Raw genomic sequence first — 22,570 nt, 5'->3', positions numbered from 1 at the left:
TTGAGAAAGCACTGTGCTCACAGAACTGGGTTCCTCCACACCACACTGAAAAGTGCCATTCCTTCCACATAGTCATGGGAGGTCTAGCTTCCAAATTACATTGCTGTTCATTTTAATTATTACAAGGCCTTATTTAACCTAGAGACATCACTTGATCTTTCTTTGACCTCTTAGCTAGCTTGAAAGACATCTATTCATGAAACATATAGGTATTAATCCATGTGGTGATCAAACTTGCTTGTCAACACCTGCGGAAGAGGGAACCTCAGCTGAGGAAATGCTTTCATTAGATTCACCAATGAGTATGTCTTTGAGGCATTTTCTTGAATGCTAATTAATGCAGGATGGACCAACCCATGGTGGGCGGTGCTGTCACCCGTGGGTTATGTCTGGGCTGTATGGGGAAGGCAGCTATACAAAAGCCTGAGAAGGGGCCAATAGGCAGAGTTCCTCCACAGTTTCTGTTTTGCTATTGTCACCAGGTTTTCTCTGGGCTTCTCCTCACGATGGACTATAACCTGTCAGTCAAATCAACTCTTTTCTTGTCCCACTTACTTTTGGCCAGTATCACAGCATCCTACCCAGAGCCGTCTGAAGTATTTGGGCTAGTGATAGCAAGACTCTTAGAAACGAGTATGATGCTAATGTTTTCTGTCAGTTGACCAAGGCTTGGAGGAAGAACTGAAAATTTCAGGAAGCATGAAGTCCACATAGAGGGATGGTTACTTTCTAGGGCTCATAGTGAGAAGTGGTCCCAATTCACATGAAAAGCTGGTTTAAAAAACATCGTTAAACTATTTTTATTAATTACTGATATCTAAAATCATATTTCAAAAGCATCATTTTGTGATTTTGAATAAGGAGTGTCATAGAAATCCCCTAAATCCTCATGGCATGTCCCACGTCCTTAATGAATATCCTTTCAGCTTTTCCCTGGCATCTTAACCTTTCCAGTTTCTTGTTGTTTTTACAATTAATTGACCGTTGAGCTTCCTTATCAGTTGTAAGCTTGAGCGTGAAATGTTCCCTAATCAGTTGTTCTTGGTCTCTAGCTGGTGGGGGTATCTAGAGAGCATTTAGGAAATGCTCTCTGCTTTGGAAGAAGTAGTTCGCTAGGCCTGAAGTTTTAAAGGTTACTGTTACTCCCAGTTCCACCCTGCTTTCTCTACTTCATGGTCTTTGGGATGTATGAAATTTCCCATCCACTCCACTTTTCTGCCATGAACCCTTCCATGCCTACCCACTCCCTTGCCCCCGTGATGGGCTGACTCAGAATGGACCCTCCCAAACTGTAAGCCAAATAAATCTTGCCTTTTAGAAGTTTCCGTGGCAGATATTCTGTAACTAATGCAACAAATCTGTACTTTCTACTAAAAAAACAAGGCTCACTCACCAACAAAAGGAATTGCAGATGTGGACTATTTGAAAAAAGACTATATCATTTCATACTGAATTCCATCTGCTCTCATTTTTTTGCTTATGATGTTTTTGCTTTTTTTTATCATGTACTCTTTCTATATTCTGTTAGCATTAGCATATCTTTGTTCTAAGAACAAAAACAGTATTTCATTCAATGTCTAGAACAAATGTATATTCATTTAGTGCAAATGACTGTGTTAAAGTTCTGGAGATATCATTTTACGATATATGTATATATGCACTTGTTAATAGCTATTGTTAGTTTTATATATATATATATACATATACGTATATATATATATATATATATATATACTTGTTAGTAGCTCTTTTTCCTTAGATTCATTCATGTTTCTTTCTTTCTTTCTTTTTCCTGTTGGAATACTACCAGTCAATTTTACCCCGGCAATGCAATCATGCCTTGCAACCTAGATTACTGGAAAACAATCTGGGTGAAAAAGTTAAGATTTCCCTGAATGTTAAATTTCAAGAGTAAGTTTCCAATAAACACCATGCAGTGAACTTCTTAGAGACCCTTGTTCCCAAATGGCTTCATGCTCTGGGTTTTTTTTTTTTTTTTTTTGAGTATTCTAAATGATCTCAGCAGGACATTTTTCAGGAGTCTGTTTGGGCATCTGATTATTATCCCAATTTTACAAATACTTAAAAGAAAATAGGTAGAATTCCTTAGTAGAAGTCCATTATGCTTTTATGGCAAAGCGATGGTTCAGAGTACTGAGCCTCGTCCTGTCACCCTAACACAAACCTGCCACAGTTCTGAATTCAGCTCACAAAACAGTATAAAGCCATCTGTGCTGACGATCCCTCTGCATTTCTAGCGATGGCATCCTGTGTCTTTTCTAATGAATTTTACAAGCAAAATCTCACGCCGACCTTACTGGAAGGTGAGATCAGTTTGCACATTCGCCTTTTCTTTTAAGATTCAACCTTGAGGAAAGACATTTATCATTCTGCTTTATTGAGATCTGATATTATCATCTCTTTCAACTGTCCATTTATGTGTGCCATCATTAAACATAACAAATCTACCATACAATCAGCCAGCATTGCTCTGAGATTTTAATTCTGTGACAGTTTCAACATTTGTCACCATAATAAGTATTTTCAATGTGTTTTCTACAACTTCTAAACACTATTCAAATTGTCTTTCAAATTTCAATTGTTTGCCAGGTTCTGTGGATACATTCATAAATATTATATGTATGCTTTGTTGATTACAGTATGGTTTAGTAGCATATGCGCAAAGGGTTCAATGGCAATACATTTTGGTTATTTTTCTTTTGTTTTGTAACTATGTGTTTCTCACTTTGATCAGAAAAATAAATAATGGTGAGGATAAAGAATAGAGAAAAAAATTCCTAAGCGGTGGAAAACAAAATGAAATGAAGCAAAACTGAGAATAATAATATTACGGGGCTAGCTTTTAGGACGGTCATTAAAAATAAATTCTAGGGGCTGGAGAGATGGCTCAGAGGTTAAGAGCATTGCCTGCTCTTCCAAAGGTCCTGAGTTCAATTCCCAGCAACCACATGGTGGCTCACAACCATCTGTAATGGGGTCTGATGCCCTCTTCTGGCCTGCAGGCATACACACAGACAGAATACTGTATACATAATAAATAAATAAATATTAAAAAAATAAATTCTAGCTGTTCATAAAGTGGTTTCTGTATGTATTTAGAGTTTTCATTTGTATTTATGATTATCCACCCATTCCTTGTGAAAAGGTTCCAATTCATGTTTACCCTCACCACTGTCTTGACCTATGAGAGAAGAACCACAGCAGAGCATGCATGATAGGGAGAATTTTCTGGGCACATTACTCCAAGATGCGATGATTGGTAACATACATTAAAACAGCAACCACTTGCTTGACTCCAGTTAGGTGACAAGGAAAAGCTTGTTGAATTGATTTCTTTATTAACTTCTTCTTTTCTTGTAATTCTCTAAACTATTTGCTGATAAACATGAAGACAAATCTATTAACTTTGCACCTTAGTTCCATTATCTACCAAATGAGATTGTTAAATTAGATAACCACTAAACTGCCTGCTACTAGAATTCTGTCTTAAGTTTTTTAAAAGTTTTATTTGACTTAGAGTTTACTATACAAAAGCCAAGGAATGTGAATACAAAGAGAAGTCTGAGCCTAAGCTGTAAGTGAGCACTTAAAAAAAAACATGTCCCTTCATGAAACCACAAATTTGGTTTCATGGTGAAGAATCAAGATATTATTGGTTAAATTTTTCCTCACATAGTCATGTCAGAATCTCAAGTTTCAAGATGGATATTCTGCATATGAACTTAAAATATTTCTATAGGAAATTACATTATAACCCTGACATAGCCAAGTACATATTAGTATTTATTAGAACTACATGAATATGCATAAGATGCTAAAGTCCTACCAGTGGAGTCGTATGGAGTTTTTCTCTTTGGGAATATTTTTACATAGCCTCCATCCACATCCATGTGGGGATGAGCATGCTTCATGTGATTTGAATCAAAAACTAAAACCTTGAGAGCTGAAATGATACCGTGGAAAAAAAGAAATAAAATTAGTTTAACCAGTGTAGAGACAATTGCATTGAACACCACTTCATTTAAGCCTTTGACAATGTAGTACATAATCTAAAAACTGAGAAAACTAGGATATTTTGTTTGCTTTTTCTTTTCATGCATGATTGAACTCATGGTTTAGTCTTGAATGGGTTAAAATAAAAACTAAAATCTCTACACCTGCAGACGCATCCACACACTGTTCCTAGAGCAATATCGACTACACTGTCTTCTGTCTAACCAGCCCGCAGTCTACAGGCTGCGTTCACCCAGGAAAGCTACGACTACGGCATCATACGAAATAGCAAACTTTAGTTAAAACCTTAAGATTTTTTTGAGATTATTTTTACTCAAGTGTGAACTTCATAGATGACAAGGTCTTTCCTCAATGTCAAAACTGGACGTGTCTGTTAGACTATTTGTAATTTAAATGCAACTTACTGTCTAAAGATTGGGAGGATTAAATGTTTGAGAAATAATTCCCTTTTAAGGTACATTAGCACTTCTTTTATGCAGAAACATAGAAATATAGTGTGTCTACATCTTAATCTTATCATTTTCACTTTTAATTTGGGTAACTGGTGAATATCAATGAGATAATCATTATGTCAATATGCTATCGCATAGCGGGATATTAGACATTCAATACAGACACATGTAATGATCGCTTAATAAAACATACTTTGTTTCTTCAGAAAAATTTTATAACCATCCGCAACTTTATACATAATTTTAATTTTTTTTTCAGTAAACTGCATGAAGCAGAAAACCCTACTTTATTATTGTAATGGCCACATGTTACCACAATGAGAAATTTAAACATACTATACCCATAATTTCTGATGTAAATATTATGGTTTAAGGTCAGGAGCTCATGTGGTGAGTATGAAAAGGGAATGGTATCTTCTGCAAACTTTCATGCTACACAGTTGATGAACAGAACAAACGGGACAATGTAAGACAGAGGGAGCGTCTACATAGCCAGCCTTTCCTAGCACAGCTCTTCACTCATATTGCTCTGGTAATACGAACCGCCATTCATTTCTGCATTAACAAAACTGTGTACAATTTCGTAGTAGTTAAAGAACCACACCTTTACTGCCTTGTTTGGTAAATACTGCTGCTTTGAAGCAAACCATTTACCTTCACACCTTACCCACATCAGTAGTGTTCATATCAAACTGAGTAGCCTTTTGGAAGTTCTGAGAGATTCCTAAGGTGACAAGCTCAGCAGTGTGCAAGAGTTTGGTGAGATGAAGTCGTCTATGATTTGTAGGTAATTGGTCCCAAATTTTAAGTGTGCTCTTTTGAACAAAATTATTGATGGTTTTTACAAATTCCTATTTAAGGAAAAACATGTCTTTAAAAATATTGTAATATCACACTTAACAGAAGTATTGGAAACAATCTAAAGATCAGCTACACTACACATTAAATATCAACATACTCACAATAAGAGTTGAATTGAAACGGTCATCCTTGGATGAATTGGTGCTGTTCATGTAGCCTAGTAATGGGGAAGATTCAGCAAGTACCTCTATGTATGTGATTATATCCACAGATGAGAGCTCACCCTCAGAATTTCTATAGATTTCCTGTAGTAAAGCCTTCTGTTCCTTTATGGGTTCAATCTGAGAAAAAAAAAAACGAGACCAGAAAAAGAGAAGCAGAGTTCTGTTGGAGAATTTTCAGAATAAGATTTATGGGGTTGGGAATATGGTTCAGTGAGAAAAACACTTGACATTTAAGTTTGAGGATCAGCCTTCAGATATACAGAATCTGTTTAAAAATACTGTGTGTGGCAGTCGACCGGTAATCCCAGTGATTTGCAGGAAGAGACAGACGGTCCCTGGGGCATATCTAGCTAGTCTAGTCTGTGATCACTGGGATAGAGAGAGAGAAAGAGAGAGTGTGTGTGTGTCTCCATAGCTAAGGAAAAAGTGATTGGGGAGGTCATTCAACATCAGCATCTGGCTTCCACCTGCACATGGAAGTCACATATATGAACACACATACAAGCAACTGGAAAGGCCTTATTATACTTCAGATACACACAGAGCATATTTGGATGGATAATTTAAAGAGTAATTTTGAAAATATAAGATTATATCCTAGCCAGAGAACCCACTCAATATTTAAATCTATTAGTTCATATAAGTCTTGATATAATAAGTCAGAAATTTTGACTCAATAACATGAATCAGATTGTTTTCCACCGAAGCGTTCCTCGGTACATGATGAAATGGAAACACACATTGGCTGAAAGGTCTCCCCTCAGAGTTTGATTCCCCCATTCAATCACAGAACAACAATTTTATGAATGTCCTACTTTACTTGGTCTTTGAAGTGTTCACTTTGATGTGCAGAATCCAGTTGCATTTCACTGCGTCTCCTTAGAACGTGGGACTGGGATTGAGCCAATGTGTGCTTTTACCATTTTACTCAGCAACTTCTTTTTATGTTGAAATTAATTTTCCAGTATGCCAAATAATTAAAAAAATAACACAATTTAAAGAGGATAAACTCTTCCACAATGCATTGGAATGTTTCAAATTAATCCTATGTGCATTGTAGATAATACTTGGATGGCTGTATGCAAAGAATTTCAGTTCTACATGAGGTTCAGCTGTTGATGCTTTCAAATAGGACTTTGGTAGCTCTCACTGAGATCCAAATGTCAATGTAAAATATATTTCAACCTAAAGTGTCTACTTACTCTTTTTAAGGTTTTATTAATGTTTGCAGCAATGCAGGCATGCTCTAAGTGGCAATTTGAATTCACACTTTCTGTTGAAAAAGAAAACACATTCCACAGTGAGTCTACAAACCATTGTATCCTAAGGTGATTGTGCTGACTTGAATGATTTTGTGCACTTAAACATTAAAAGTGTTCTTTAACACTTGAGATTCCATCGCAGCTCCAGAATATATCATGTGCCACGGAAGATGGAAGAACGTAGTCTAAGGAAGAGGGAATGAATGTGAACTACATTAAACATGCTGCTTCCACCTCCCACTAAGTGAAACAATGCACCTTTCTTAATTTATTTTGTCAGTCTTAGTGAATCCTGGCACAGAGCTGGGAAATCTAGCTCTTCAATACTTCAAAATGTGTAGTAAGTATTTTGTATACTTTAAGATTGAAGGTTCTAAATCACCTTGGCAGTAAGAGCCGTCGTTCGGTGTGAAGGGCGACTTCCCCGTGGAGGTCTGATAACCTTCCCTGCAGAAGCAGTAAAACCCTCCGTTCACATTTTCACATACGGCGTGGTCACCGCAGACAGCCGACTCACTACATTCATCTATATCTGCAAATATATCAAAAAGCAATCTCTTAAATTACTGTTCTTTGACTTGCTTGGTTCCTGATAACAATATGGCATACAGTTAGTGATTTCCTATGAACTGATACAGGGAAGCAGGGGAAATCCCACCGTTTGGGGAAACAGAACAAACGTGGCTGCATGCATTTCCTAACTCAGATTTGGCCATCCATTCTGACAGAGTACTGAAAATGTTATTCATGGGCCACACTCTCAGATTGTTTTCTGAGTAGCATGATTTGTCAACAAGATCAGTAAATCTACTCCCATCATCTAAGATGTACCAGTTATTCTAATTTAATAAAGACCCATTTTTCAAAATTATTTGCCTGCTAGTCTTAGGCTAAACGGATGATAATTCCGTTTAAAGTGATCTGGAGATGAAGATGGGCTCACTTTCACGTCAAAGCTTCATCTCTGTGTGTGATTTAACCGAAAACTAGGGTCCAGCACATTATGTTCTCCAACTCTCTTAAGCTTTATCATGATTGATTACTTTTGTTCATATTACATTTGGACGATGATTCTAATATGCAATCATCATAGTTGAGTATGGATGAAGAAATAAATTGTGCAGAATTAAGTCTGAGGTTCTCCGTAGCTATATATTGACACTGTAATAAAGGTGCTGGGTTTTTAGGCTCACATCATTTATATTCTTAATTTAAAATTTTACACACTGCAATGAAATGTGCCTTAAAGTTATAAATACAATATAAATACACTGCCAGGTTGGGGAACTATTCTAAGGAACTGACTAGTCCATATTATTACCTCAAATTAATGCAAAGGTTCTCTCTCTCTCTCTCTCTCTCTCTCTCTCTCTCTCTCTGTGTGTGTGTGTGTGTGCGTGCGTGTGCATGTGTGTGCATGTAGCCCAGTTCTGGCATCCTAGAAACACTTTCTATTAGATTAATGAATGAACCTGAAATTTTAATTTACGGTTCGATTATGAAAATAACAAGATGGCATGGTACCATTTCCCAGTATAAGAAGGAAGGGAGCTATTAAAGTCTAATTTAAAATGTCATCAGACTGTTGTCTTAAATTGAGCTGTTCCTATTTTTTTTCACTTAAAAATGCAGTGAAGGCACAGGAAAACACCTGACTCAAGCCACAGAACAGAAAGTCAGCACAAAGCCTCTTGCTAGGTTCTTAATGAACTTCATGTTAGCTAGAAAGGTGATGATACTAGATTATAAAGAACACTGCCAGAGGGAAAGGCTAGAAAATCAGAGTGCTGAGGAAGTCTACATATCTGTGATGTGCATTGTCTAGAAACCGGGGTGTGCAGCCTGTAAAGGAACACCTCCTCATTTTTTTTTAACTTGTATATATGTTGTTCAAAAACTGTCATATTAGTGTGTCAAAAACACATATTGATGCTTACTAACTGAAAACGGAAAAAGCTATGGAATGTTTACTCCTGCATGGAGGACCCATCCACCCACACTCTCTACCCAGACTTTCTAAGCCACAAAGAAGTTTGAAGGAATGAGGCAAGGGTGCAGACGTCAATCAAGTTTCTTTTACTCCTGTGTTGAGATAGGGTTCTCACAATGCTGGTTCGGAGCTCACTGTGCAGCCCTTGAATTCACAACAATTTTTCTTTCAGGTTCTCCTAAGGTCAGTGGTTTCAGGCCACCATACATGTCACCAAGGAGCCCTCCTCTCCCAGGACTGTTTCAGAAGCACACGCTGCACTCCAGTGGGAAAACAACCTGAACAAGGCTGCGTGCAGACCCATTATCACAAAGAGAAGAAATTATTTCCCTGGCGGGGCAATTACTACATTCTTTGTCTATCATGTTAGAGACTTTGTAGGAATTGATTTTTTAAATGTGCAGCATTATCACGAACCCTATCCAACACCAACCTATGAGCAAAATAAAAAGTTCCTCCATAAATTCAGCTCTCTCCATCCTTCCACACAGTGTGTTTAAACACACTTGGTGATTGTACCTTACTATTACATTTTCTTCCCCTATCTCTTCTGTGCTGGTTTGGTTCTATGTTGGTTTGATCTCTCTCTCTCTCTCTCTCTCTCTCTCTCTCTCTCTCTCTCTCTCTCTCTCTCTCTCTCTCTCTCTCCCCTTCTTTCTGTCTTTCCTCTTTCTCCCTCTCCCATTCTTAATTCTTTTTGCAAATTTTATCCAACTGAATCCAATTAGTGCTGCTACGTCTGTATGGGTGTGGGCCATCCTTTGGCCTCAAACCTAGCAGGGGTCAAACTCCTAAAGAAAAGGGACCTTTCCTCCTTCAGCAGCCATGAACTGCCAATAGCTTCTCAGACAGGGATCAGAATTCTGGAGGCCCTCCCCAATCCATAGTGGAATTTTAAACTGGCTGAATTTTGTAGAGATCTTATGTAGGTAACTATAGCTGCTGTGGGTTTGTATGCAGGGATCTTATGCAGGTGACCATAGCTGCTGTGGGTTTGCATGGGTAACAGCCCTGTTTGGGCCAGAGGGCAGCATTTCAGAGCACTACAGCGTATCAATTTATTCTTCGATGGTTTGTTTCATCATGCTCATAGCTTATCTTGGTTATTCATTCTCTCATCTTCTTATTTCAATCCATAATCTCTTCCCCAAAACAAGGTATGAAGGGGCGTGGTCAATCGGCAATTATGATTAAGCAGACTAGCTTTAATATATAATATTCAGCTTTAATAAAGGAAAGAAAAGGGAACTTACAAAAGCCAAGGTTCCAGTGAGGAGCCCAGGAAAACAAAGAGAGCAAACAAAAGCACATGAATGTTTTTAAAGGTATTCGGAGCCCCGGAGGGGTCACGCCCCTCAGATAAAGAGATTGGTCCGCTCCCCTGTCAAAGTTACCCTCTCATTACCATTTTGTTTTTTTCTTGATTTTGTTTTGTGCTCATTGTTTTTTAATCTTTGGTTTGTTTAACCTTGGGATGGGAATGTAGCTCACTGATGCTTCACAAATGTGTAGTAAGTATTTTATATAGTTTAAGATCGAAAGATATATCTATATCTATCTATCATCTTGGCAGTAAAGTTATCATTAGGTGTGAACTGTGACTTTCCTGTAGTTAAATCCTCCATTCACATTGTTACCTACAGAGTGATTATCACAGATAGAAAACTCACTGAATTCATCTTTATCTGCAAATATTTTAAAAACTATTTCTTAATTAGTGTTCAAATGTAAAATCAAGTAAAAACTTGCTTGTGTCCTTACACTATATATATGGTTAGTGATTTCATATCAAAAGATACAGAAAAGAAGAGAGCAAACCCCTAGAACTCACTAGAAGCAACTCCCCAGTCACTACACCCATGAGGACAAGGACTTCCCTGCCCTCTATAGCCTTCAGATGCCAACAGCTTCCTAAGGGGGGGGCTGGAGCCCACGAGCCTTTCCCCTGTTCATAACTGAATGTTGATGACTGTGGTCCTATATAGCCCCTAAGTAGGGTTATCCGAGTTCATGGGTTCCATGGCCACTGGAGTCCTTGTGTTATTGATGGATTCCCAGTGCTATTCCCTCGGATTGCTGCCTTCCCATCATCATGGGCCAAATAAAGCATTTCAGCTTCTGAATTTATTGAATGGAAATATGATGATCTAAGAATGGTAGCAATAGTAGTAGTGTCCTTGGCGTGCTAGCACTCAAGATTAAGCTCATGCAAAGTTTTTATACTTAGTATCTGCATTTTATGGAATAACATTAATTATCCTATCAAACTAATGCTTCTTAAACTAGTCTGACTTATACATTTACATCTATGTATTGTCTAGAGAACATTCTATAGCAGACATTCTGTTTCTATGGCTCTTACTATCACACACACAAATTGTTAAATATATATGTATATATTTATATGTATGTTATGTATATATTTAAATATATATTATTTATATGTACGTATATATACATAACATTCATGTAAATACAACCACATATAATGATCATTAAAAATGAGAAGGCCATGAATTTTTGTGGGAGTCAGGTGGTAATGTAAGAGGAGTTGGAAAGGGGCAGAGGGAGGGTGAGAGCAATAGCAATGCAAAGCTCATCCATGGAGTTTCAAAAAAAACCAAAGAATAAGAAAACATAATTGGGTTTAATATGATAAAAACACATTCTACACTTTGATGAAAATGTCATAATAAAATCTACTATTTTATGTGCTTGCTATATCTTAACAAAAGTGGAAATGTCCTTTAAAACAAGGAAGACGTCTATTTTACTGAATTTGATATTGTTGTTCTGGGTGTTCCTGGCGCTCAAGCTTAGCACAGTGATGGTCAGTGATGATCCAAAGGGAACATCTAAGCATTCGGAAATACTTCTACTGTTCTTGGGACAGCCCTCTGTGTAAAAGTAACATCCTATCTCATAATGGGCTGAAGCTGCCATAGAAAAATAAATACGGTTTCTATCTTGTAGCAAGGTCCATGCTAACAGTGCCTGCAGTCTCTTATGAGGCCCAAATGGCTTGAACCTACTACACTGATTGTATTTCCCTACAGTTATAGGCACGGGGGTGGCTAGGTTTATATTCTAACCCTCTTACACTGTAGCTGTAATACAGTGAACAAAGATGCCTGATGCAGAAGAGGCGTGCATCATAACCCAGGAGGGAATGCACTGTACGCAGCAGTGGTAGCAAGGCTACAACGGATACCTGATGTTACAATCGGAAAATCAAATCAGCGATTCTGTTTCTATTTGTAGTGCTGCTAATTGCAGGAATCCTGAGCGTATGTATACAGGGGATGCAGAGGAACATGTTGGTAGGTTGTCATGGCTTGGTAATTAGCAAAGTTGTCTAAGAGAAAAAGAGCACTGGCCTCCATCCTAATGAAAACTAAATTGCTGCTGTATCTGACTAAGTAAGACTGACTGAGAAAGTTTAATAACTGGTCCAGTTTCCCTGCTATTTACAGCTCTTGCCTTTGTTCTAAAAATTCAATATTACTCAAAACAAAGCACAATTTTTACAATTGCAAGTTATCTACTGACTTTAATTTAAAAGGACATACTTGTTCCTTGTCTAAGACTGGCAAATCCAGTGGTCTTTTTTTTTTTTTTACTATAATCTTCTTTCAACGTGTGATTAGATGATGATTTTAATCATATGTTGTTTATAATACTTATTAATAATGTTGTTTTCTAATGCTGTGTTACAGGATGTAGAAGGCAAATGCTTAATTATTGGAATTAATTCACAAAGATAAGATCCAATTTTAATATTGTTTAACTTCAAGGAAAGAAAACCCACTACAGTTACATGGACAATCCAAGCTAGGTAGGACATAAAAACGCATGTGTGGTAAGTTCCTAGGCAAGGGTTAAAGGAAGAAGGGATGCTCTCTACTCTTCAGCCTTCAATCATTATGGCTTCTAGGTGCTTAAGTTTTCCCACCTGTGAAATACTGGTCTTCAACTAGTCTATTAAGGGTTAAACATCTGATGTTCTGTTTCGCTGTGACTTCAAGGGAAAGAAGAAAACAATACACAGTCCTTTCATCCTACACCTGCCTGAAAAAAAATCACCTTACATATGCGGAACTGCATTTAAGTATGTACTACAGTCAATTTTTCTTAAACCATGCCTTGCTGTGGATAGAAAACTTTGTTTTCTTTTTATTGATGTTTAATGATGTTTCTATATATTGATGTTTAATGAGCATAATATGTCACATTTAAGAATTAACTGAATTAAAGACCAGGAGCACTACATTAAAAGGTGATAATAACACTAAGAGGGGAGAGATTTATGGCTCTGTATGAACTCCCCGAGGATTATCAGCATGAGCAATGGAAATTACTATAGAAGCAGAGAAAATGGAAGGAGCTGCGCAATAGCTTTTCCGAAAAGCATAATCCTTATGGACAACAAAATTGGTGAGAAATAACATTTTTCCAGAGAATGAGTTTTTCACTGAATAATCCATCATATGAAACAGGTAAAAAATAGGACTCAGGTCTGGGGATTGGGTTTTGATACAGTTATTTTGTTTACAAACCCCTTAAAAGAGTTACAAGGGAGTTAGCTAAGGCGTAGGGTCATTCTGCAGCGTCTCAGTAGAAATGAAGATTGGGAAAAGAGATTTTAAATTACAATGATCACATCTCTTACATTGTTGACAACCACTCTTCTTTGTGTGTGTATGTGCATGTGTGTGTGTGTGCATATGCATGCATTGCATGTTTATGCATGTGTTGTGCATTTGTGTATGAGTGTGTGTGTCTGTTTTCTCTGGTGTCTGTGAAATAGACCTTCTTTGAACTGAAGAATATTAAAAAATAAACCTGATCCGATGAGAAGATAAATGTCTTCTGGAGACTTGAGGCTACAGAAAACTAGAATACAATTAAAATTTTCTTTAATTACTATGTTAACTGTTAGGCCTCCCTGCTCTACTCATGTTTACTGAGTTACAAATCAGTAATTTTAACTCTTAACAATGAAACTTATTACATGACATTCTATGGGAATCAGCAGCTGGAACATAGGCTAAAGAAATCCAGTTAGCACTTGAGAAGAACAACATTGTTTTAAAGACTTTGTACCCTGGCAGAGTTGATACAGCACATAGCAGCATAGCACAGCATTCAAACACTGCACCCACTCACATCTCAGGTGAAAACAATGGCTTTCTGGGTATAAGACTGTGAGTCTACACTTCTCTCTTTATGTGAAATGTGTCCATGTAGAAGAACCTTTCACTGTTCTTGGGCATAAGCTAATATTTGCCCATCTATATCTATTTAATTATTCTATATAAATCAATTATTATGCAACTATATATACAGACTCAGAAAGCAGTGCACATTGCTGTACTTATAGAAACAAAGTCATCTATTTATCTATCTACCTATCTACCTATCTGCATGCATATAGCAGAAATTAAACTACTTCATGAAAATTAACCGAGAGTAGCTCATAAGTTGCATATGAAGCATCTAAATTAGGTTAAAGGAAAATATTTCGTGCACATTGGGTTTGAGTCAATCGTTTCGTTACTCAAATATTTATGGAGTCATCCAGTTCCCAAATGTGAAGGTCTATATTGGGAAATAAGTAAAAATTAATCAAAAAGTCAGGATCTGTGCCTTCCTGTCAAGAGTTCACATTCTGAAGGTAACTTACCACACAAGCAGATAATTGAGTTTTTATTAAAATAAAAGTTTTCATTTATATATCTAAATTTGAATCCTGTCACAGAATGTTGGGGGAAGTTTATATTAAACTTTAAAATAAATTGTGTTTCCAGATCAGTTATTGGTGATATAGAAAATGATGAGGATTGAATCCCATGTGAGCTTCTGCTACAAAAATAATATGCAAACATGCATAGGCAGAGGCTTCACTAGATCTGCGTTACCAGTCAAAGTCCATGCAATTGAGCCACTTTTTATTGCCTAAATGAGTGGTTTCTAAAACAAATTAACATATTAATGCGCTGTTTAATTCCAACACATCCTTATTAATATTGTACAACATAGTCACAGAAAAAAATTGATATCAAATTTTGTATTGTTATTTAAGGATAGCTTTGGACATTTGGCTACTTTCTTATCAAGAACTAGGAAATTAAAATATTTGCTATATCCAAGTATTGCAACTGGATATATAATGTGGACAAATTCCCCAAAGTTCCTATTCAAATTTTGTTCAATAAAATACCACTTATCTGAAAGTAACCTCCAGATAGTGGATGGGTAAGAAATTATCTTTTAGAAGTAGTATATAAATATGAATTATGTAAATACCCTTACACTTTGCAGTGTCTAGCTTTATAATAATTAACCTTTATGGAGAAATTTACTTTAAGTGGGTAGACTGTAGGGGAAAAAAGCTGCTTCTTGGGTTGGAAAGATGACTCAGTGGTTAAGGGTGTGTACAGTTCTTGCAGAGGGCACCCACATCAGAATACCCACAGCCATCTCTTTTTCAAGTTCCAAAGGGACCTGGCATCCTCATCTGACATCCATGGGTACCTACACTCACACCGACACATGACACTTACAGAATCATGCATGCATATAATAATTTAAAACAATACCACAAATATATCTTAAAAACCCATTTCTCTTGTTTACTTTTAATACTGTAAATCATAGTTACTTGCAGTGGTTCTATGTTTATCTCCATTAATTTATCATATTTAAAGATAAATATTTGCACAGATATTCTTTTTTTTAATTTTTTTATGGTTTATTTAACTTTATTTTATGTGCATTGGTGTGAAGGTGTCAGATCCCCTGGAACTGGATTTTCAGACAGTTGTGAGCTGCCATGTGGGTGCTGGGAATTGAACCTGGGTCCTCGGGAAGAGCAGTCAGTGCTCTTAACCACTGAGCCATCTCTCCAGCCCTGCACAGATATTCTTAAAATCTCTCATCAACAGTTTAACTGGAGAAAATTTTAGAATTAAAAGTATTAATAGGGAGAAGTATTTAGTATCCTTTCAGTAATACTTGTTGACCTATCTTTAACATAATGAATTGAGTGTGGCAAGCTCAAAGTTACACACCCCAACAAAGGTATGCATGGCTGAAGATGTATTGAAGACCAAAATTACCAGAGTGAAGTGTTTGTACCAACTATGTCTGGTCTTTAGTAAATAGCTACATTACTAGGTTACAATGCAGACAAGGGAATGGCTTCCTTAGGCCAATTTGTGGATCTAAGGATTTATATTATTTGCAGAGATTTCAAAAAGAAAATGAAGCTGGAACGAGGTATTATATTGCAATTAACAGTTTAGGGAAAGAAATGTTACCCTGACAATACACTCAACCAAAAAAAAGTGTTTTCATAAATAGCCGGCAACATAAAATAAGGAAAATTATATTATTGATACATAAGGTACGGGGAGGCATCATCAACAATGGGGAAAGACATGTTAAGTATTTGGAACTAGGTCAAAGATGGCCTTCAACAGATTTTACATAGCAAAAATTAAGCTTGAATCTGAGTATCAAAGCAGTTTTGTAGTACCGGAATTACTAATGAAGAAGATCCATGCGGAAACCAATGCTTAAGGATGCGCCCGAAGAATAGTGAAGAAAGAGATGTGCTACATCTCATAACTACCAAGAAGTCGAAGTTGACAACTCAGAACAAAGAAAGTGGGTGGAGCCAAAGCAGAATAAATATGAATTAAAATTTGTCTCATCTGGGTGACGGGTAAAACAAGTTTTTAGTTTTGTCTACCAATTTTTTATCGTGAAATAAATAACACTTCAGATATATTTCTCTTGGGATTGGTTAGTTATTTTTCTTCAGGTCAGATCAAGCATTGGTCAGCATGAATTACACCAATAATTCAAAAGTGTTGGAACCTTTTAGTTACTTAATTGTCGTGATAAAAAAAAATGCCTAGTTTTGTTTGGAAACTCCACTTGGTATAGCTCCAGTGATGCCGGTACAGAGGCAGAGTAAGATGGATGTAGGTTTTATGCTCAATTTCAGACAATGTGTTTGCATTGTTGAGAAAAGTAATTTTGTCATAAACAGTGGGTCTATAGAAGAAAGAGAAAAATACAAGAGCTACTGAGCAAATTGGGAATGGAGAGATCGTAGGAGAGGGTGGAAGAGGAGAGGGGAGGGAAGGAGGGGAGAGAAGAAAAGTGTACAGCTCAATAAAAATGATTTTAAAAAAACAATGTTTCTAAATAAGGCACAAGTAACAAGCATCTAAACCTCCAAATCCAAGAATCCCAAGTACTTAATGTTGGCTGACAGGAGGCTCCAAACCATGTGAGTACAGTAGTTCCATTCGTAATAAAACAGAGTTTAACTCCTTTTATAGAACCTGGATACTCTGAAATACTAACAAGAGTTTATTTTGTATCCTATTTTCAAATACAGCTACCAAAGATAAGAAAAATGACTTGAAAAATTGAGATACCATTGACTAGGCTCAAAATTGATTACAGCAACTTGAAAGGCACAGAATTTAAACAACAGCTTCCCTCTTGGACCCATCTTCCCTCCGGTCACGACTCCTAGGATTACTCGGCAAATTGCGACACGAAAATGACCATAACCATTATGTGATTCTGCCTGAAACAGGCCCTGGTGTCAAAGTTGGAGCAATACAAAACACTGTATCTGTTTCCTTTACCCCCGTGCAGCTGTTCGGCTCATCCCCCACCCCGACACTGGAATAATCCCCACCCCACCTGTTCCTCTAATGAATTTAGGAACAACACCATTACTCAGCTGCCTCAGTTTTGTACATTCCACGGACTCTGTTTTTCTGTGGGTCATCAAGGTCATACAGGTAAAGAGGTAAGCGGGAAGGGGGAAGGAAAAGTCAGCCGAGAGGGAGGGACGAGGGAGAGCAGCAGTGAAAGCAAAGTGAGTTCAATCAGTCAGGGAAAATAGAAGCCCCTGTGAGCGCCACACCCGATGTCTTTACTGTTTGCACACCACACCTGATGCCAATTTCCTGGTCTAGGAAAGGCCAGGGAAGGAGAGGAAAGATATAAACTTATATATCTTTTTCCTTTTCCTTTTTCTCTGTGGGCGTCTTTGCCCTCTCAACTCTTCGGGGTAGGAAATAATTGAATACAATGTACACATAATCCAGCTCTGCCCACATATATCCTGGCACCTGCAAGACAGGGGAAGCCATAAATCCAATGCTGAAGGCGATGTGTCCCTCTTTCCCACTGTTGATAGGAAGCACTAGTGTAAACTCACGTTCCCTTGACCACGGATTTTAGTAAGCCCAATTTACTAAAGAGAAAGTCAAAAGCATCAAGTGAAAAGCATTACAGTTTGCAAGGTAAACAAAGTAGAGTTACACAAGAATAAAATGTTTGTGCTGGGTGTTTGTTCATACTTTGTAGTTTCTTTAATGGAAAAGCGATTTTTAACCTGTTCCAAACAGCAACTATTATTCCAAGATCTTTTGAAAAGAAAAATATGCCTTTGACGATGGATCAGCTTTTGAATGGAATGCAGAAGCCGGGGGTGGGGGAAGGCAATGACAAATAATACATGCACAAAACATTCTCTGAGGCTGTTTTTGCAATTACTTTTTTTTTTTCTTAAGGAAAATGTAGCACTTAAGAAAATACTCCCATTTTCTGCTACTATCATTTTTGGTCTTCTCTTTGTCAGAACTATTAATGTACACATATTATAAAAACAAGCACACTCAATACAAGTAGAGGAGGGAAATGGAAAGAGAGAAAAAACAGCCCTATTTTTCCACAAAGCAGAAGTGATTTCTCTTGCTCATTGGATACAAGGCTGGGACAAAATCCTGACACATTTCTTTCAAACTATCAATCAATGATTCTGCAACGTTTCATTCCCTTGTACCCATCAGCTCTGATAGTAAAGATGAGTAATATTCTCATAATCTCCCTGGGACTCAAATGATGGTTATGAAGTCGCTTCTGTGAAGCTCACTTTATTGACTTTTGTTTCTAATCATTGACGTGATACATATGCAATGGGGGAATCAAGTCATTGATAGAAGGTCTTACAAGCCCTCAGTGCAAAAACCTTGATGGTTTACAAAGGAACACTGAAGAGGGGAGCTTCAGATTACGCATCTTGGAGAAAGTAGAGTAGTATGTGCAAGTTACTATGATAAAAATGATTCTCATAATTCTCTGATCAGCTAAAAATTGTTTCTTCATACTGACAGACATTTATAGAGATACAAGGTCACACAGCGACTCATATATGAATTCTGCAAGGAGCCATTAATGAAGGCATTGTAAGGAAATGCCAATCATTTCAGAAGACAGACAGACCTTCACAAAAGGCTAGACAGTGTGGTACAAGTCGTAGGTAACAAACCCTACATGTACAGTCTCATAGGGTTAATGTCCGTGGGATTATAAAGACAAAATACAGTCATCTCTCCTTATTTATAGTGGGTCTGCTGGACACCTGAAACTTTAGGCAGTGCTATATATATGCTTTGCTTTGTCCTGTATGAGATGAGAAACTTTACTTAAAAATCGGGCACAATGAGATGTGAACAGAAGTCCCAGTAATGAAACAAGACAGTTACAACAATATTCTGCAGTGGAAGCTATGGGGATATTGTCTGTGTCGGAATAGCTTATTGCACAGTCGTTCTTAGCAACTTCAAAATAAAAATATTTTATATAGACATATGTGATTATTTTTCTTTCTAAAGTTGTATATTTACTCATTCCTACTAAGGAAAGTGCTCTATAGTTTCTCCTTGAATATCTTTCATTATTATTTTGCATTTTGGAATCACCATGAAGTGAAGTAAGGGATTTTTGACCACAAAATGTCTGATGCCCCTGTACTGTTGACAGAGATTGCTAGTGAGTGATAGATAGACCCGGTACACAGCAAGGAAATGCTGGATATGGGGATGACGCCCATCCAAATGCAGGTTCTGAGAGATCTCCATCAAACTACTCAGACTCCTGCTCACTTTGAAACTTGTGAGTTACTCATCTGTGAAGTCTTCCATTTATTATCTCAGTGCCATTGTTAACCAGCGTTAACTGTAATCACAGAGAAGCTGCTCCCCAAGGGAGCTTCTTACAGGTGCTTATTAGCATGCTGACACATTTTTAGAGGAGAGGGTAATAAATACTCTGGATATAATAAGTTCTGTGGGCTCATATTACTTGGGTATTTGGTAAGCATGGGCTACTATATATACAGTATATGGAGAACATCATATTTTATGTCAATATTTGAGGCTGTAGTAGTTTTTTTGCTTCTAAGAAGGCCCAGCTATTGAATGCAGCATTTTGAAGATTATTGGCTGGCTTCATATATGGTTTAATGGGCCAAACATTTTGAGAATCAGAAATGAGTCCACCTCTGACCGCTTATTGATTGCCTTAAGGGGTCATCTCCATCTTTCTTAAGTGACACTTAGGGGCATATTGTCACATAGACTAATTTCTCCAAATTTAAATGTTTTTGAAGAATCACCTTGTATCATGATTTCTTTAAACCATGACTTATTTCAGAAGACTCGATACTTTAGCTGAATCCATGATATCTTAACTATCTCCATGATAGCTTACACTATAAGTGATGTGAATAATATTTATCATTTAAAAGTACCATCTAACCACCAGAAAAAAAACATTTAGCTTCCTGATGATTAGCACTTTTGGACATCCTATAAGTATATAAAAAATTGTGGTTCTTTCCTCTTGAACAGTACATATGGTTTTGACAACTAAACATAAAAAATTATCCTCTGCATTAGACCATAAGCACAGCAAGACAAACTGGGTCTGAGACATGGTATAAGGAAATCAGAGATATTATTTTAATGGTTATCTTTTAATCTTTTTTGGATAATATTTCATAATCTTTTTTACAGTCCCACAATTACTAACTGCTTATGTACACTACTTCAATGTCTGCAAAATTCATTTGTGGAAATTCACTTCTGACCTCAGTGTTTTCTAGAATTGAATATGACAAGTTGTAATAGATTGCATTCTTCTTCAGTAAGGCAGTGGTTTGCCTTGTTCATGTTCTCTTGTTCATGCTTCTCTGGGTTCGTGCTGGTGACATCTCTGTTCCTCTCTCATCCTGTTCTCCCCATGCAAACAGAAACTTGTCCATGTCTTTACATACTTCCCACAAACACTTAAACATTCTTCAAAATGGTAGTATAATGTCATCTGTATACTATATTTTTAAATGTATATAAGCAGAAATATATTATATCTATGTGTTCAAAGAAAATAATGTAGAAATTAGGATTCAGTGATTTTTTTTCCATCTCTGTCTGTATTTGGAATATTAGATTGACTTGTGCCTGTAATAAATCCCACCTAACAATGATCTATCGATAAAATGAAGTAGAATGATAGTGACGCTTTATTTATATTCTGAGATGTGTAAAATTAATAAAACACTCTGATTAGTATAAAATGAAGTTGCCAATCTATGTTGGAAAAATGGCCAAGGAAGTTTAGAAAAGTTATATACAAGTTATGCTACTGTGAGATGTCTTTGTTTCTTTATTGGAAGCTGACAAACGTTTAGTTAATTTATTCTGTTTGGAACTGAGATTCTCAACTAAAAATGCCATAAAATATCTGTTTCTTAGGAATGTGTGCATGGCTGCCACATCGAGATACACTATGAATCCTAGCACAACGAGGGAATCATAATGCCGAGTTTTCTCGCTTGGGTAGAGGTCTGGGTGTGTCTACTACCTATGTGCTGTTTTGCCTACAATCAGTCCATTGTTTGTTTCACCCCCAGAGCAGCCAGGGGGTGCTACTTAGTCAACACCCAAAGCTCATCTCCCCTTTGCCTCAAACACCCTTTTCTGACTTTGTTACCTGACGCCAATTCCTTTGAATCCTAGAAGAAGGTGAGGAGAAACATTGAGACAGGAAGATTCTCACCCCAGAGTGCAGCCAAGGTTGTCTTTCATGGTCTATGAGACCTCCAGCAACAGAACTATTTTATGGGAGGTTTGTCCATTTTAAAACCACGCTGGGACTACATCAAATGAGTTTTGCACCTGAGAGTTCTCATTTGCATGCCAGCGAGATGAAGTATGACATTTGTTTGTGATTTAAAACAAGTCTGCTTTATCCTTAAAGTGTGCCCCCAAAAAACATTCTTTTATTATTCAATGTTCTGCTGGTTTCAAACCAACAGTCCTGTCACAGCCTTATATGATTCCTTCGTAGAATTAGTTGAAAATAAATTTTCGCATTAAAACCAACAGAAGAAGAAATTAAGGCATGCAAAAAAGCCTTGCTTTTCTTTTAAGACTGTGAACATTTCTTCCATTGTAGAAGACTTCATTGATTTCAAAATTGTTACTTTTCAAAAAAGGCATTAGTAATTTATAGCTATTTAAATAGAAAGCGGTACTGAGTGTAGACAAATTTCAGGTTTCCAAGCCTGAAAATAATTGCCTCAAGGGTCAGTTGGAAATTGTTTTCTTCCAACAGTTTTGCAGCCTGAACCAGTGGCGAGGGAGACCCAGCTTTGCAGAGATGATTCAACTAATACCGCAGACCCTGGGAACAGACACGAGGCCTTATTTTCTGGACCAGTGATCTGGACCCAACATGGGGTGGTAAAACCGATGCTATACCTTGAGATATGAATGCTTAAGTGCAAAGGGGACTGGTTCAGAAACACTGTACAGCTCGGAGATGAGTGCTCGGGATCGGAGTGATTATGATGGTGCCCGTGAAATGTACACTTCTTTATCACACTCTGCTGCTTCTATCCCTCAGTGTGCAGTTACTGCATGTTTTAATGTC

The 22,570-nt window shown here is 37.2% G+C and overlaps 1 protein-coding gene across 1 annotated transcript in view; it reads right to left on the bottom strand.

Moving 5' to 3' along the window:
* Adgrl4 (adhesion G protein-coupled receptor L4) overlaps nt 1-22,570 on the bottom strand; it is a 91,261-nt gene that overhangs the window by 31,902 nt on the left and 36,789 nt on the right. Inside the window, exons 3-7 of the mRNA XM_038311490.1 lie at nt 7,157-7,306; nt 6,715-6,785; nt 5,450-5,629; nt 5,155-5,338; nt 3,848-3,964 (exon numbers count right to left, since the gene is read on the bottom strand). Coding sequence (XP_038167418.1) covers nt 3,848-3,964; nt 5,155-5,338; nt 5,450-5,629; nt 6,715-6,785; nt 7,157-7,306 — 702 coding nt within the window. The remainder of the gene's footprint in view (nt 1-3,847; nt 3,965-5,154; nt 5,339-5,449; nt 5,630-6,714; nt 6,786-7,156; nt 7,307-22,570) is intronic.

The sequence above is a fragment of the Arvicola amphibius genome, chromosome 14 (assembly GCF_903992535.2).
Source record: "Arvicola amphibius chromosome 14, mArvAmp1.2, whole genome shotgun sequence".
Classification (NCBI taxonomy): Eukaryota; Metazoa; Chordata; class Mammalia; order Rodentia; family Cricetidae; genus Arvicola; species Arvicola amphibius.
Note: the sequence above shows the minus strand (reverse complement) of the source record. Positions and strands in the feature narration are given on the sequence as shown.